Raw genomic sequence first — 19002 nt, forward strand, 5'->3', positions numbered from 1 at the left:
GCTCTAAATATTAAAGTGCTGAAATAGCATGTATTTGAAGTCGAGATTCCTATATATGGTAGAATAACCGACAAGAAACTCGTATTTGAAGTCGGAATCGAATTATGTTATGATTTCGATTTGATATGAATTTTCAAAATTTCAAAAGACATTTGAAACTTATATTGTTGATTTTGACTGATGTTATTGATTGAAATAAATATGTTATTGATGTAGATAGATTGTTATACTGATATCTTCAAGCTACATCAACTGGAACGAAGAATTGAGGTATGTTGCGATCGGATAACATACGACAGATATCTGTATCATATGATATATGTTTGATTCAATTGATTGGAAATATGTGTCTATATGCCTTATGTAATGACTTGATGTGGCATACATGACATTGTGATTGGAATATCGATGTATAAAATAAATATTTTGTTAACACAAATCGTTTGATGCATACATCGATACATGACATGCACGTTGAGCTATGATCCTTGGATACCCTGATATGATTTGATTGGATTCTGGGGTTTGTGAACACAATGCTATGTTTGGTATTATATGACCCTTAAAGCATAGTCATTTGTGGCCCCGACGATTGATTGAGATTTGGGATTTGATGGCGCTTTGTCGACGCTACCATACGAGTATCCCTGATTGAGACCGGTGTGCCAGCTCGAGCATTGATTTGATAGCGATTCGATTGATTCTGACATGTGCTCAGTGGATGGACATTTGACCTGATACCTCCACGACATACATGCATTGCATATCATATATCATCGTTTAGATATCTATTGTATATATGATGGTTGTTCCATACGGAGCTTTGCACACCCCCAAGGGGGCTGTTGTTGTCTTTGTGTGTGGACAATGGCAGGTACTCCAGGATATCAGGAGGCAGGAGAGGGTACTTCTGGAGGGAGTCACAGTTTGAGTTGAGGTTTTATGTTTTGTTTCCAGTATATATATGTATCTAAATACCGGGGCATGTCCCGAAGATATGAGTTGTTTGTATGTGATTGGTTTTGATTATGTGTGGGCGAGTTTTATGATATGGGATTAAATACTATTTTTAGTATTCAAATTATAGAAGAGATATTTTGGGCTCATTGTAAAGAAAATTTAAACTCGTTTTCCGCTGTAATCAATTAACCCTAATCAAATTGTATTGTAATAACGATTAGGAGCTAAGGGCCCCACACTGAGTGGTAAGGTATCTTGCCATTCCATTTTGAAATCCATCACTATCGCACGTAACATATCTTCTAACGTTTGAATCGTACGCTCGGTTTGGCCATCAGTTTGAGGATGATAAGCAGTACTCATAGCCAAACGCGTACCCATATCTTCTTGGAAACTGCTCCAGAATTTAGAAGTAAATCTGGGATCACGATCAGATACAATCGAGACTGGAACACCGTGCAGTCTCACAATATTCTCGATGTATAAATGAGTCATTCTCTTATAAAAATAGCTTTTGAACGAGTATTGGTAAGACACCTTTTGAAGCTCTATATGGGAGACGATGTAGATAACCGTTATTCTGGGATGAAATTGGTGAGAGACAAATGACTGGACCTGAAATGATACATGAAATGAATGATAAGGTCCAGTTGATTCGACAGCGAATGAAAGCTGCTCAGGATCGTCAAACAAGTTATGCGAATAAACGAAGACGACCCTTGGAATTCCAGAAAGGTGACAAAGTATTTTTGAAAATATCTCCCTTTAGAGGCACTGTTCAATTTGGCATGCGAGGTAAATTATCTCCTCGTTATGTTGGTCCATACGAGATTCTTGATCGAATTGGTGATCTTGCTTATCGGTTGGCATTGCCACCAGCTTTATCTGTCATTCACGATGTATTTCATGTTTCTATGCTGAGGAAATATGAACCAGATCCATCACATGTACTTGCACCTGATGAAGTTGAACTTGATCCTTCTCTTTCCTATGTCGAACAACCTGTTCGCATTATGGATCGAAAGGAGAAGATATTGCGTAATAAATCGATTCCTTTAGTTCGAGTACAATGGACACGGCATGGTGTGGAAGAGTCGACGTGGGAGTTGGAAAGCAAGATGCGAGAATCATATCCGCACTTGTTTGATGTTGTTCCACCTGTCCCGTTGTATTCAATGTATACTGATCCGTTTACTGATTTTAGTTTTGATATGTACTATAACTGGTGACATATATATATGTTTGTCAATTTTATGTATATAGAGATATTTGAGATTTCGAGGACGAAATCTTTTAAATGGGGGAGAAATGTAAGGACCGTGTATCGTATTATCGTAAATCCTATGATGATTATCGATAATTTATGAAATTATCACGTGATTAGGTATATGATGTATAGCATGACCATGAAAATGAGAAAATAAGTGTTGATAATGAAATAGCGTACTAGATATTGATTAATTAACAGAATTGAAGTTGTAAGAGCTCGAGTGGAGAAGCCGGACGCCAATACAATACAAAACCAATATTTTGGAAAGAACATCTGGCGCCCGAGCGGTAGAAAATGACCGCCCGAGCGCCAGTGTGGGGACCCGGACGCTAATCAATTCTTAATCGTCATCAGGATCAATTTACTAATCAGATAATTAGGGTCATACAATTTTTTTCTTTTTAATGCGGAATGTAGTGAAATCAAACTAATATACAACTCAGTATAAAATAAAGTACAAGTCCTGTACCGTCTACAAATCAGTAAAAACTAAGGTTCAATATCTAATTATCAAGTGTCAAAACCCTATATACATTAAAGTCCGAAGTCTCCACTCTATCACGATCTCCCCTCATCTCATGGACCCTGATCATGTCCCACATGTTGTCATGTACACATACAAACAAGACAACAGCCGGATAATTCCGGTGAGAATATAATCCCAGTATAAATCAACGAACATGCAATCATATAATCAATATAAAGCATGAAGCAGACATCAGATATATATCAAACTATCAATCCTACTCGTGACTCCATGACTCAAACTAGACTCAATCCTAGTCTAGGGATCCCGGTTTCCAGACGTTAGCATTCCTATATCGAATTCAGTAATAGAAGAAACTCCAATTCTATTCAATCGATATAACCAAACATCCGGTGTCTTGACCTATCCGTCACAGACTGTGGCACTATCGCCAATTCACTATCTTGTGACATCGTGCAATGTGCCCGTGGCGATCCCACCACTATCAGGCACTTCTGTCACAAGATCACTCGTCTAATACTCGTCTAATACATGCTTCCTATAAATCAATAGAACATCATATAAAATCAAATCAAGGCATATAACAACAATAAGTATGTGATTTAGGGAAACTCAAGTATATCCTACTTGAGCCGATCTCCCAATACCACATTGACTTATACCTTTCGTTTGTAGTCTCGGTCTGAAGCAATATCAGTTCTGAACTCAAGTCTGTCTCTGTAAATCTGAAACGATATATCGAGAATAATAATATCAGTCTTCCATTCTCAATTCAATACTGAATCTGATCAATTTGACTCTAATTCAAAATCAACGGCATAACGGCACAATCCCCATAACTCCGTCAATACAATATCAACATATATCAATTACAAATCATAACTCATATCCGCTACAATCTGTAATCAATCAATAATCCAAATCTGTTCAATTTCAATCGATAAAATCAGAAAATCATAACAATTCCAAAATCAACTTGTTCTTCGATTTGACTTCGATTCTACGATGTCTAGTATTCTCAGAACACATAATAATGATCAAATAATAATTCCTCCAATATCATAATTTTTGAATCATGATAAAACATAATAAAACTTACGTCCTTTTGAAGCTATTGACGAGAGGATCACAGAACTGTGCTCGGATCAAAAATCTGAAGGCCGGATCTTTCAAAATCACAATTCTAGTATATAAAGAACTTGAAGGGATTCTATGGAAATTTTGCTCGGTTGTTGCTGTTGAAAGTATGAAAAAATGAAAGCAATTATATATCCAATTACATGGTGGAGACAAGTGTCCCACTCAATCCATAATTGCAATTTAGCCCCTGAAATCTTCACTATTTGCAATTTGGTCCTCAATAACTCTTTTTAATTCCATTGCAATCCTAATTAATTACAAAACCATGGAATCTAATTCATCATTCCAAAATTCGTAAATTAAATAATTTCGGATTAAAATGATATAATCTTGGGCCTTACAATTCTCCCACTCTGAGACATGATTTCGTCCTCGAAATCTCAAGCAATCATATCACATGCAATCAAATCAGAAATAACAGAAACTGAAATAGGTAACTCACATCAGTGGAATAACTCTGGGAATTTCAGTCTCATATCTGATTCAGTCTCCCAAGTAGCTTTTTCAATGCCGTGACGACTCCATTGAATTTTCATAAGTGGAATAGTCTTCGTTCTGAGTTGCTTTTATTTACGATCGAGAATCTGAATCGGTTTCTCAACATAACTCAGACTTTCATCAACTTCGGCCTCGTCTGTCTGAATAATATGAGAATCATCAGGGAGATACTTCCGTAATATAGATACATGAAAGACATCATGTATTCCAGATAAAGAAGGCGGTAATGCGAGTCGATATGCACGATCTCCTATCTTCTCGAGAATCTCGTACGGCCCAATATATCGTGGAGATAGCTTCCATTTCTTGCCAAATCTGACAACTCCTCTGAAAGGTAAATCTTTAAAAATACTCGGTCTCTTGCCTCAAATACCAACGGTCTACGTCGAACATTGGCATATTTAGCTTGTCTGTCCTGAGATGTCTTCATTCTCTTCTGAATCAGCTTCACTTTTTCTGTCATATCTCTAATCATATTAGGTCCAAACTCAAGTACCTCAGAGATATCCTCTCAATACAGAGGGGATCTGCACTTCTTACCGTACAATGCTTCAAACGGAGCCATCTCAATACTCGTCTAATAGCTGTTATTGTACGAAAACTCACAAAGTGGCAATGCATCTTGCCAACTAGTTCTAAAATCAAGCACTACAGCTCTCATCATATCTTACAGTGTCTGGATAGTCCACTCTGACTGTCCGTCGGTCTGTGGATGATATGCGGTACTCAGATGTAACTTCGTAGCTAGAGCCTGCTGCAAACTCTGCCAAAAGTATGAAGTAAACCGAGGATCACGGTCTAATACAATCGACTTTGGCACTCCGTGCAATCTGACCACTTCTCTGACATAGATTTCGGTCATTTGGTCATATCTGCACGTCATCTAATACGAAATGAAGCATGCTGATTTGGTCAATCTGTCAATCACGACTCAAATTGCATCACAACCTCTGAAGGAACGTGGTAACTGCGTCACGAAGTCCATGGAAATGTGATCCCATTTCTATTCAGGAATCGATAAACTCTGCAACAATCCTCCTGGTTTCTTTCTTTCAGCCTTCACCTATTGGCAATTCATACATTTCAATACAGACTCTGTCATATCTGAGCTCATCTGTTTCTACCAAAATCGATCTTTTCAATTTATCATACATTTTCCTACCATCAGGATAAATGCTAAATCAATTACTGTACATATCTGACACTACCTGTTGTTTCAAATCCGACACATATGGCACAATCAATCAGTTGTTCATATACAATTCAGTATCATATACCTGATATTCTGATCGATGCCCTGCTCTGACTATTGATATCGAGTTCTGTACATTCTGATCAACTTCCTGAACGGCTTTAATTCTCAAAATCAGTTCTGATTCGGCTTGCACAATATCGAGTCTCAACTGTTTGCAATCTGTCTCAAATACCGATTCAGAAAAATAACAATTCTCAATCAGATTCAACACAACAGTCATATACAATAGCCTGCAACCTCATTCAACTGCAAATATCTGACGCTGTCGTTAATCTCGGCCAACTGATCACGGCCTCACTGTACTCAAATCAACAGATATATCGTCTTCCGATGTCACATACTCTGAATATAATCTGTCTCAGTCCAGATTCACATCTCAGCAGTTTCTGTATATCACATCTCAGTTCTCAGAATATTCAACAAAATCAATCATATTCTTCCAATATATCAGAATATCACAGCTAACACAAGCATATAATCATCAAAATATTTCTGAATACAGAGTTAATCAACTCATAAACATAGCTGATACATCCCAACGATAAACACTCAATCAGAGGTAACTCTTGGCCAGTAATCTTCAAACTGATTTTTCAATTCTTTCAGTTCTATCGGTTCCATTCTGTACAAAGTTCTAAAGAAAAGAAACTTTACCTGGTATCAAGTCAAGGCGGACATCAATCTCCCTGACTGAAGGCAAACCCGGAATATCATCTGGAAACAATAGCAACACTCATGCCATTGGTAAATCAGCCAAGAATAGACTCGATTTCAGTAATCAACTGAGTACATAAGGAGTCTCTCCGCTCTTTTCGATAATCATCGAGTCAGAAATAATACGGATGTCAAAGGAATTCTAAATCTAGATTACTTACCGTACAATGTTCACTCTTCGGCACGTCAGGTCCGAATCTTACCATCTTCTAGGATCGGTCTGTAGTAGCTCTGTACTTGGTCAACATATCATATCAATGATGCGGTCAGAATCAGACAACACAAGTACAACACAGCCTAACTCAATCTCATTCTTATCTTACTGCAGTATATAATATTTCACAGAATTCACTGATATCAAAACTCTTCCTAAAAGGTAAAGATATAACAACTACCGCAGACAATGACTCAACAGATAAAGCATACATCAATGCAATTCTTTCAGAAATCGGGGGTAGGATATATGAATGTCTCTCAATACATACGCGTAATAATCATAAAAGAATAAGTACCTGCTACTATATCGTCAAGTGCATCCAGGATCTGTTCCTCTGTCACTACCACCAGATGCTTCTGCTCCCTGGAATCTTCGGGAACCTCTCTGTGAACATACTCTCGCAAAATGTCCGGATCGTTTGCAGATATGGCAACTACCAAATACTCCTTGGCATTGCTCAGTGGGATGTCTTCCTCCGCAGATTCTGCAATAAACCCCAGTATAACTCTGACTCGAACTACTGGAGCTAGAAAGACTGCTGCCTAACTTCTTAAACTGCTTCTTTCGGGCTTTCAAATCGTCTTTCTTCCCACCACTGCTACTACCAGTCTCAAATCCGAGTCTCGATGCTAGAGGCGCAAACGAAGCTCCTTTCTGTCTCATCAGACTGGCTTCAGCTCTCTTGGCTCTACCCAGAGCATCAGCAAAAGTATAGGGTCGGCCTGTGTTCACCAAGGTCAGTATTTCAGGATTCAATCCCTTAACAAACTGATCAGTCACAGCTTCATCATTCCCGGTCACGTGAGGTGCAAAACGTAGCAAGGTAGAAAATTGAGCAACATATTCTTCAATGCTTAGCTGACCCTGTCTCAGATTTTCAAATTCTACCCTCTTATCTTCTTGGTACGAACTTGGGAAAACCCTTTTATAGAACTCAACTTTGAAGATTTTCCAAGTAATCACTGTACCACTCTGTTCCAAGGCTTCTTTGGTTGCAATCCACCAACTTCTTGCGACTTCCTGTAACTAATGTCCAATCAGTTTGAGTCTACGTTCATCTGGATACTCAAGTGAATTAAACAGTATCTCTATATCATCCAGCCAATCCTCACAATCAACAGTCGTCTCAGTGCCCTTCAAAATCGGCGGTTGGAATGACTGAAACCTCCTCAACTGTACTTCTATCGGAGTTTCTAATACATCCATCTGATCAATCAATATACTTCCCTGTGCTTGGATTCTTCGAGGAGCTAATCTAATTATCACAAGGATTAGTGACCAGATACCACAACTTGTTTCAAGTTTCAGTCCTCCTCTGATCATCTTACAGCTTATCAAGAATCGGTTCTGATTCAACCTCAATAATGCATATTACTATATGAAATCCGATAAATCAAGTAACATGTATCAACAAGCAATAAATCATGCTAGCAATCACATGCAAGGAAAGAAAATTCATTCTACCCCGCTCACTAGCTTCTATCTCAGTCTAAAGGATATATGGCTCTGATACCACCTGTTGTGGGGACCCGGACGCTAATCAATTTTTAATCGTCATCAGGATCAATTTACTAATCAGATAATTAGGGTCATACATTTTTTTTCTTTTTAATGCGGAATGTAGTGAAATCAAACTAATATACAACTCAGTATAAAATAAAGTACAAGTCCTGTACCGTCTACAAATCAGTAAAAACTAAGGTTCAATATCTAATTATCAAGTGTCAAAACCCTATACACATCAAAGTCCGAAGTCTCCACTCTATCACGATCTCTCCTCATCTCCTGGACCCTGATCTTGTCCCACCTGTTGTCATGTACACATACAAACAAGACAACAGCCGGATAATTCCGGTGAGAATATAATCTCAGTATAAATCAACGAACATGCAATCATATAATCAATATAAAGCATGAAGCAGACATCAGATATATATCAAACTATCAATCCTACTCGTGACTCCACGACTCAGACTAGACTCAATCCTAGTCTAGGGATCCCGGTTTCCAGACGTTAGCGTTCCTATATCGAATTCAGTAATAGAAGAAACTCCAATTCTATTCAATCGATATAACCAAACATCCGGTGTCTTGACCTATCCGTCACAGACTGTGGCACTATCGCCAATTCACTATCTTGTGACATCGTGCAATGTGCCCGTGGCGATCCTACCACTATCAGGCACTTCTGTCACAAGATCACTCGTCTAATACATGCTTCCTATAAATCAATAGAACAGCATATAAAATCAAATCCAGGCATATAACAACAATAAGTATGTGATTTAGGGAAACTCAAGTATATCCTACTTGAGTCGATCTCCCAATACCACATTGACTTATACCTTTCGTTTGTAGTCTCGGTCTGAAGTAATATCAGTTCTGAACTCAATACTGTCTCTGTAAATCTGAAACGATATATCAAGAATAATAATATCAATCTTTCATTCTCAATTCAATACTGAATCTGATCAATTTGACTCTAATTCAAAATTAACGGCATAACGGCATAATCCCGATAACTCCGTCAATACAATATCAATATATATCAATTACAAATCATAACTCATATCCGCTACAATCTGTAATCAATCAATAATCCAAATCTGTTCAATTTCAATCGATAAAATCAGAAAATCATAACAATTCCATAATCAACTTGTTCTTCGATTTGACTTCGATTCTACGATGTCTAGTATTCTCAGAACACATAATAATGATCAAATAATAATTCCTCCAATATCATAATTTTTGAATCATGATAAAACATAATAAAACTTACGTCCTTTTGAAGCTATTGACGAGAGGATCACAGAACTGTGCTCGGATCGAAAATCTGAAGGCCAGATCTTTCAAAATCACAATTCTAGTATATAAAGAACTTGAAGGGATTCTATGGAAATTTTGCTCGGTTGTTGCTGTTGAAAGTATGAAAGAATGAAAGCAATTATATATCCAATTACATGGTGGAGACAAGTGTCTCACTCAATCCATAATTGCAATTTAGCCCCTGAAATCTTCACTATTTGCAATTTGGTCCTCAATAACTCTTTTAAATTCCATTTCAATCCTAATTAATTACAAAACCATGGAATCTAATTCATCATTCCAAAATTCGTAAATTAAATAATTTCGAATTAAAATGATATAATCTCGGGCCTTAGAGCCAGTGTACCAAAAGTTGGGTAATTGTACAGAACGTGTGGCACCCGAGCGGTAGAAGATGACCGCCCGAGCGCCAGTGTAGAATATGTTAGTGCTCGGACAGAACGTTCCGTGCCCGAGCGATAGTTTTTTACCGCCCGAGCGCGGTGCAATTGACACTCGGGGACAGAATGTCTCGCGTTCGGGCGCGAGAATTCTATCGCCCGAGCGCGAGAGCGGTGGAGATAAGAATGAGTCTTTTGATTCATTTCTTCTTCATTCCTCATTTAGCAACTTCGAAAAAGAGAAAGAAAATCGATTTCTATCGTCCGAAATCACTTTGAAACGTTGTCCAAACGCGAAACAAATTATAGATTCGGAATCTTCGCGTCGAGAGCTTCCTTTTGAGGTAAATTTCTTTTAGTTTCAGCAGCTCTAAATATTAAAGTGCTGAAATAACATGTATTTGAATTCGAGATTCCTATATGTGGTAGAATAACCGACAAGAAACTCGTATTCGAAGTTGGAATCGAATTATGTTATGATTTCGATTTGATATGAATTTTCAAAGTTTCAAAAGATATTTGAAACTTATATTGTTAATTTTGACTGATGTTATTGATTGAAATAAATATGTTATTGATTTAGATAGATTGTTATACTGATATCTTCAAGCTACATCAACTAGAAAGAAGAATTGAGGTATGTTGCGACCGGGTAACATACGACAGATATATGTATCATATTATATATGTTTGATTCAATTGATTGGAAATATGTGTCTATATCCCTTATGTGATGACTTGATGTGGCATACATGACATTGTGATTGGAATATCGATGTATAAAATAAATATTTTGTTAACACAAATCGTTTGATGCATACATCGATACATGACATGCACGTTGAGTTATGATCCTTGGATACCCTGATATGATTTGATTGGATTCTGGGGTTTGTGAACACAATGCTATGTTTGGTATTATATGACCCTTAAAGCATAGTCATTTGTGGCCCCGACGATTGATTGAGATTTGGGATTTGATGGCGCTTTGTCGACGCTATCATACGAGTATCCCTGATTGAGGTCGGTGTGCCAGCTCGAGCATTGATTTGATAGCGATTCGATTGATTCTGACATGTGCTCAGTGGATGAGCATTTGACCTGATACCTCCACGACATACATGCATTGCATATCATATATCATCGTTTAGATATCTGTTGTATATATGATGGTTGTTCCATACGGAGCTTTGCTCACCCCCAAGGGGGGCTGTTGTTGTCTTTGTGTGTGGACAATGGCAGGTACTCCAGGATATCAGGAGGCCGGTGAGGGTACTTCTGGAGGGAGTCACAGTTTGAGTTGAGGTTTTATGTTTTTTTCCCAGTATATATATGTATCTATATACCGGGACATGTCACGAAGATATGAGTTATTTGTATGTGATTGGTTTTGATTATGTGTGGGCGAGTTTTATGATATGTGATTAACTATTTTTAGTATTCAAATTATAGAAGAGATATTTTGGGCTCACTGTAAAGAAAATTTAAACTCGTTTTTCGCTGTAATTAATTAACCCTAATCAAATTGTATTGTAATAACAATTAGGAGCTAAGGGCCCCACATTAACTAAATTTGGTTAGTATGACAATAAAACTAAATCACAAGATTACCCTCCATTCACAATATAATTGTAAATTATCTTAATTTTAAAACTAAACATGTTCTCCCACTTAAACAAAACAAGCATCCTACTTCGATACTCTACTAAGTGATCTAACTAATTATTATAATTGAGCTAATTAATTATTATAATTGATCTAGGGGTAAAAACATAAGTAATTAGAACAATCATAAACTATTTATAATTGATCTAACTTATTGTAATAAATCTAGAGGAAAACAAAACATCAGGAATTAAAATAAGAGTAGGTCTGTTGTGAGACATGTCAACCGTACCGATATTCACAATAAAAAGTAATATTATTAGCATAAAAAGTAATACTTTTTCATGGATGACTCAAATAAGAGACATGTTTCACAAAATACGAACCGTGAGACCGTCTCACACAAGTTTTTGCCTTAAAATAAAACTATAACCGAACGGAAATAATATTTTCCAATTAAATCCAAAAAAAAATTATCCATAAAAAATGAATATATAAGCACATGGTTATTTCATCCATTGAACATGTCCTGAATAACCCCTATTTTGGCATATTATTGCCTTTATAATCATAAAAACATAAATTTTCAGGAATTTTAGATTAAGTTTTTGATAAATTTTGATTTTCTGCTGGCCCGACTGTAACTCTTTGATACTATCCCAAAAAAAAAAAAAAAAAAAATATATATATATATATATATATATATATATATATATATATATATATATAAAAGCAAGTTATTGTCACCTTTGTCATCATCATTTGATTCATTTGGGAACCAACATAACTGTCATCCTGTCTCCCCCTTTTCCCTCGTCATCGTAGGGTGAGACATCATTCAAGATGGCAAGAAAGCAAGAGATATGATTTCAAGAATACAACTATGGGTAGAGTAGGATCCGAAACTTCATGGATATGGAGCACAAAAGAGAGGATTTGCCTTTCTTTCCTCCAAATGAAAACCCTCGGAAAATCCAACCTCCACCAAATCCAAGCCTTCATGCTCCGAAACGCCCTTGAGGCCAACCTCAACCTCGTTACAAAGCTCATCATCACCCTCTCTGCCGTTGTACCACATTGTGGTATTCATCATGCCCGCCAGGTGTTTGATCTAATGCCGCACAAGTCTGATGCCTTCCTATGCAATACCATGATGAAGTCTCACCTCATTTCTTGCCAATTCTTAGAAGCCATCTCCTTGTATGTTTGTTTGAGGAAGAACGAAGGTTTTGTGCCAGATAACTATACTTTCTCGACGCTGGCAAAGTGTTGTGGTTTGAACTTTTTAATGTGGGAAGGAATGGAAGTTCATGCTCATGTGGTTAAATATGGGTTTAAGTCTAATCTGTATGTTTCCACTGCATTGATTGATATGTATGGAAAGCTAGGGCAGATATGTTCTGCGAGGAAAATATTTGATGAGATGACTGAGAGGAATTCGGTGTCGTGGACCGCACTAACTAGCGGATATGTGAAGGCTGGGGATATGGGCAACGCAAAAGACCTTTTTGATTCAATGCCCGAGAATGATAAAGATGCAGCTGCATATAATGTGTTGATCGATGGATATGTTAAGTTAGGGAACATGGTGTTGGCTAAGATGCTATTTGACACAATGCCAGAGAAAAATATTATTTCTTGGACTACTATGATTGATGGGTACTGCAGCAAAGGCAACATAGATGAAGGTAGACAGTTCTTTGATGAGATGCCTGAGCGGAATTTATGTTCTTGGAATGCAATGATTGGAGGGTATTGTCAGAATAAGCAATCCCATGAGGCTTTGATCTTGTTCCAGAACTTGTTAGCCCAGAAAATTTTCGAACCAGATGATGTTACTGTTGTCAGTGTTCTTCCAGCTATTGCAGATTTGGGTGCTTTTGATATGGGGAATTGGGTATATGAATTCGTGAAGAGGAAGAAACTGGATGCATCTGCAAGCGTATCAGCAGCATTGGTAGATATGTATGCTAAATTTGGGGAAATCGAGAAAGCAAAACGAGTTTTTGATAACGTGCTTGGAAGAGGCGTGTGCACTTGGAATGCTTTGATTAATGGACTGGCACTCAATGGGCGTCCCAAGGAGGCATTAGAAGCGTTTCTGGATATGAAAAGAAAAGGGTTTAAACCAGATGAGATCACCATGCTTGGAGTTCTGTCAGCTTGTAACCATGGTGGTTTAGTGGAGGAAGGAAGAAGATGGTTCTATGAAATGGAAGAATTCAAGCTGTCTCCTAAAGTGGAGCATTATGGTTGCATGGTTGATCTACTGGGTAGGGCTGGGTGTTTGGATGAGGCTGAGAGATTGATAAATAACATGCCTTACGAGACTAATGGGATCATATTAAGTTCGTTCCTATTTGCTTGTGGTTACGCTAAGGAGGTTATCAGAGCTGAGAGGGTGATGAAAAAGGTGATAATTATGGAGCCATTTTGTGACGGTAACTACATAATGTTGAGGAATTTGTATGCAGCTGAGAAGAGATGGAAAGACGTGGAACAAATCAAATCTTTGATGTTAATCAACGGTGCTAAGAAAAAAGTAGGATATAGTGCAATTGAGATCAAAGGCCAGGTTTTTGAGTTTATCGCTGGTGATGATCTGGTGCATCCACACTTGGAGGTGACACATTTATTGTTGAATCAATTGCAGATGCACATGAAGGGGAAGGATTCATATCTCAGTGTAGAGTGGAAAGTGAGTGAAACTTAATGGGGGTATAATTCTTAATCTGAAGCGTGAATTGAAGTGCCCAAAAGTGTTCAAATAGCATGGTTCTGAGTTGTTGCATAGATAACTCCAGACAAAAAAAGGAGCAAGTCAATTGGTGTCAAAGAAAAAACAGATGCATGTGAAAGTGACACCCATGTTTTGGTGTGAGAATCAATGGTAAATCTTAATGATTCGAAGGATCTAAACCAGAACATCAAAATATTTCCATCCCTCTGATGCTGCACATTTCGAGTTAAGAAGATGTGGAAATGGATGGCGTTTGACAAACGAAGATACTGAGGTGCCAGCAAAGTACTTAACAGCATTTGACATCTACCTGATGCTACATCCTACATCATATTGGCTCAATTTCCAAACACGTGAACCATATTTAGATGTCTCATAAACATGCTAAAACATCAGTGGAGGAACTAGCATCTAGCATTCAGAGGGTTTGCATTTGACACGGGAATTGAAATGAGAGGATTTGTAGATATCACCATAGGATTGCACACAATTTTATGAAATGTGAGTTTATATATAAGTCAAGCAAATCAATATAATTCACACTTCCTGCAGACTATACGCAATCTTTCCAATTTCCCAGTCACTCAGAACAAAGAATAGAACTTAAGAATTTACAAACTGAAAAAGGCAACAAATATCGACAATTTCTGCTGTAACATTAGTTTCCTCCATTCCAATACCGCTTAGACAAGCGAAAACCATGTCCCAACCTAGGAGAGGTTAACCTGTGGATCTTCAATGCCTCTGACCAGCACCTCTTCTTTTACGACTCTTTCTCTGGGTTTTAGGGGCCGTAAGCCTTGATATAGAACGCATTATAGGTGGTGTTTGATTGTTTGTGGGGGGATTGACTGCTGTTCGAACTTGAGGGCTGGTGCTAGCTAGCTCCTCCTTTAGCACCAAAGGACTTCGGGTTGGCTCAATCTTTACTTCCTCAAAGCTATTCATCTCTTCCTTCACCCTCTTATTGTCAATGAGAATGTCTTCTTCTCCCTGAGAGCATTTTAGAGATGATTAAACAAAGAAGGATCAAGAAAAGAGGAGTATATCATAAAGAACTACCAACACATATTCACAAAATGTATTCTCGCTCGCGATTCCAACGGCTACACACATGCAAAAGCAAAGGATTCAAAAGGAATAATCTCGAGAGAGTATATTGCTGAAAATTGTTTTTAAAGATTAGTTAAAACAACCTTGAGGCGAGGAAACATAAAATGTAACTCACTTTTTTGTATGTGTTGGTAAAACTAACATGATTAGTCCTTCCATTTACTCCAGGAATCACTTCATTAATTGTGTCTCTATTTTCAGGTACAAGTGCATCACTCGTGTTATGCTCCACCTTAAGCTGAGAATCAATGTAAGTTCCTACAGGCATTTTGTCCCCATTGTTTGGAGAAGTATGTTGAGGAGAGGCTATCAGAGCACTAAATGGAATAAGCTTGCTTGAGTCATCCATGAAAGAAAACTTTCCGGCATTTTCACTCATCACCTTCTCAACTCTACTCTTCATTTTAACAACTCGTGATCGTACAAATTCAATCTTTCCAAGTATGACTTCCAGAGGATTATCACCATCTCCGGGCTCAAGGAAGAGCTGTTCATCACGGGCCCACAACTCATTATTAACGTTGACTTTTTGAGTTGCCACTGCTACAAAATATTAAAAATGAGGTATCAGCACAACGAGTTTCTGTCAAAATTATTACAGTTTTATGATCATTCTAAAAGTATGATCACATCTATCTCATGTCAAATCAACCTTATATGTCTCATTTCTCTCTCCTGTCAAATTCAATCACATAATAAAACAAATTTAAGAAAAATGTAAAATCACCAGAGTCTCCAAATCAATGCGCAATGCACTAACAAAAAGAAGCGAACTACAATGTTCTGGTGAACGTAATAAACTCAACTAAATTGATATCCAACGCACCACCCCATCTCCAATCAAAAGCACATGGCACATGCAAAATGGAGCAAACTGAAAATATTTTACCGATTGGAATAAGCACAACTAACTTAATATCCAATAACAAGTTATGAGGGGATAATATGATGATAGCCCAAAGTAGGTACTAGAGACCAGCTCTTAAAAATGTAATTGAAAGAATAGGTGGGGCAACAAGGGCATAACAAAAGCTTAGAAACCAACGGAACCAATTGAATAAGCCCAAAATGACAAATAAGAATAAAGAAAAAGGGGTCAACGCTTTTGTATCGTCATATGACACTAGCTATTCATATTACGTATATCACGGTTGGATAATTAAGACCAACTGAAAATGTCAATTCTCACCTCGATTCCTTAATTCATCGTCCTTGAGGAGACCCTTACCTGAAGACCTCTTACTCTCTGCAAAATGGCACATGAAGATCCTTAACTTCAGACAAATACAAAAATCAACTGAACTCACAAAAAATGAAGAACAAAATATGTACCATGATATGAAAGCAAGTTATGGTGAGACATATATGATGCTATATCCATTGTGTCTTCGGTTCGTTTTCTTTTCTTCCTCATGTAAATATCATTTCTAGCATTGCTGGATGTACAATGAAGGGATTTCACACCGACAAATTCCAATGAAGGATTCTGCAATTGATCCTTCTTTCGCTGACTGTATTCCTCAAGTTCTCTGTCGTATCTTCGGGCTTGTGATTCAAACTTACGAATTTGCAATTCAGCCCATTTACATCGCCACATCAGAGGTTGGATAAATGATCTCCAATGACCAGTCACCTTTTTCTTCCTAAATATTGCAACAAATATATGCCGCATGCGATGATAATCATGGAAACATATTGACAAGCACTAAATATGAAGATGAAATTACAATTTTTGAGTATGTTTGATTCATAAGAGGCCAGAAAAAGAAATCAAAGTAGAAAGAATGAAAACCAAGTTGGCCTGCTCAAAGCACTGATATCCTGATATCTCATTCACTTCTAGTGTGGACACACGCAGCAAGCTCCAAATTCACCCCCAAATTATGAAACTACGGTCTACAGTTGGCCACATCTTATATAACTCAATGTTTTTATAATAGATTCTCTACCTTTGTGTAAGATAAAAGATAACATACTGCAGAAAGTTCAAATTTATTAATGCTCATTATGGTGCTTCAATCCCAAGACATGGATTTTTTTTAATGACTAATCTCAGATGAGGTGAAGCATTACGTTCACTCTATACATCTAATCACTTTAAACCAAACAAAATATAGGATCAGATCAGAGCAATTTCAGCACTGAAAACCGTAGTTCAAGCAATTTCTTCAACTGCCAACCCAAAATAGCCAGTCCACTTCCCAGTTTCTTATGATTTCTTTTCTTTACAAGGAGTAAATGCCTAGTTTTGACAAGAAATGTCATAAAGAGAAATAAAGAACATAAAACAAACCTCATTCTAAATGGTTCACCAAATCCATCAAAACCCAGAGATGATGCAGCGTCGCCATGAAAATCCGACGTAATTTCAGAATCATCCAACGGGTCAATATCGTCGGTGTCACTGTTACCAAAGGAACTTGAGCTCTCTGTTGTGTCATGGTATTCTGCAGCAACAAGCTCACGGCCACCAGATTTCGTGCAGTCCGTAATGTTAACATCCACATCATCATTACCTTGGACTTCTTCGCTCTGCTCAGCCGAGCGTGTGTTGACTTTACAGTCCTCGTAACTAGCTGTAAATTTCATAAGTTCGTCTTCAAGTTCTTTAGCGAAAATTCCACTTGGCATGTAGGTTGAAGCCTCCATGTTTTGTTTCTAATTCCTCTCCAATTGCTACACCATGATTTTAGTGTGCTATACAATCAAAAATATCTCATTTCGTGAACGTGTCAAACAAGAAAAAATAACACCTGAAAAGGTGGGGAAAAAGCATTTTACTAGTGCGGTTGCTTTAGAAAATCGTAATCAGAATAAGAAGTGGTAGAAATATAAAATCCGTATGATATAAGTTACTAAAATTAAGCAACGGGCTTCAGAGTTCACTATGCAAGGGATGTAACACTGGAATGAAATAAAGTAACAGTACTGTCCACTCAACCTTGATTTAATGTATGTGTATGTAGTGAGATGGTCGCATCTGAAACTCAAATCAAATGGTTCAAAAAGGCCAGATTGCATTTGTTAGGTTTAATCTCCAAACCCTTAAATCCACAAGCCCAGTCGTAGTTAATTAAAGCGAGAAAAAGATCACTTAATCAATGCAAGAAAAAGGTTCTAACGAGTTGCGTAAAAAGAAACTTTTCCAAATGCTGGTATACGAACTGCCTTGTATATTAACAAGATTGTGTTACAACTTACCATATTTCCGCATACACCAAAAAGCATAGATAATCTAACGAGATCATGCTACACCACGTGAACTCACTAGAAAGATAGTTTCATTAATTTGTCAGCGCAATTTATTTCTAATAAATAAGATACCAAATATGGACATCTAATGCATTAAAAATATAAATATATAGCTCGTCTGATATGCTATCAATCTGGGACTTTTGTATCATAAAACCTGACCAAGATAGTTCATTTTTCTTGGTTTATTTCGGTTTCAAACCGAAAAAATCAATGATCTCATACTACCCAATGTAATCAAGTTCATCTTCTTTTCTAAACTTGAATTCAAAGTCAGATCAAGACACAAGCATACCACTCAAACCCAAACTAATAAATGCACAAGGCACAGGCACAGCACACGCTGACAGATAATAGCTATAAAGGGTAGGAATTATATAAATTCGTGACTTCTCCAAATAAAAAAATAAATAGAAAAAAGAGATAAATGAAAAAAGAAAAAGATAAACAACAAGAAAGAATTCAAACGAAGTCAATCAGAGCTGTCAGCACCCCAATAATGAATACAAATCTTCACAAAAATGCAGGGAAGGAAGGGAAAA

General features: G+C 37.3%; 2 protein-coding genes across 4 annotated transcripts; one reads left to right on the forward strand and one right to left on the reverse strand.

Moving 5' to 3' along the window:
• The first annotated feature begins 12085 nt into the window (after positions 1 to 12085).
• LOC142552055 (pentatricopeptide repeat-containing protein At2g44880-like) lies at positions 12086 to 14646 on the forward strand. Its single transcript, XM_075661659.1, has one exon. The coding sequence runs from the start codon at positions 12239 to 12241 to the stop codon at positions 14066 to 14068; it is 1830 nt and encodes a 609-aa protein (XP_075517774.1). The 5' UTR covers positions 12086 to 12238; the 3' UTR covers positions 14069 to 14646.
• Positions 14586 to 18138, reverse strand: LOC142552064 (uncharacterized). 3 transcript variants are annotated; one of them, XM_075661686.1, is made up of 5 exons: positions 17502 to 18138; positions 16541 to 16851; positions 16398 to 16454; positions 15324 to 15748; positions 14586 to 15088 (listed from the first exon to the last, which is right to left on the reverse strand). In XM_075661686.1, exons 1-5 carry the CDS (start codon positions 17855 to 17857, stop codon positions 14831 to 14833), a joined length of 1407 nt encoding a protein of 468 aa, XP_075517801.1. In that variant the 5' UTR covers positions 17858 to 18138; the 3' UTR covers positions 14586 to 14830. The 3 variants fall into 3 exon arrangements, with proteins under 3 accessions (XP_075517801.1, XP_075517784.1, XP_075517791.1); XM_075661669.1 differs by having other exon boundaries at positions 15324 to 15751; XM_075661676.1 differs by having other exon boundaries at positions 14586 to 15081; positions 15320 to 15751.
• Between the last annotated feature and the right edge of the window lie 864 nt (positions 18139 to 19002).

The sequence above is a fragment of the Primulina tabacum genome, chromosome 1 (assembly GCF_025594145.1).
Source record: "Primulina tabacum isolate GXHZ01 chromosome 1, ASM2559414v2, whole genome shotgun sequence".
Classification (NCBI taxonomy): Eukaryota; Viridiplantae; Streptophyta; class Magnoliopsida; order Lamiales; family Gesneriaceae; genus Primulina; species Primulina tabacum.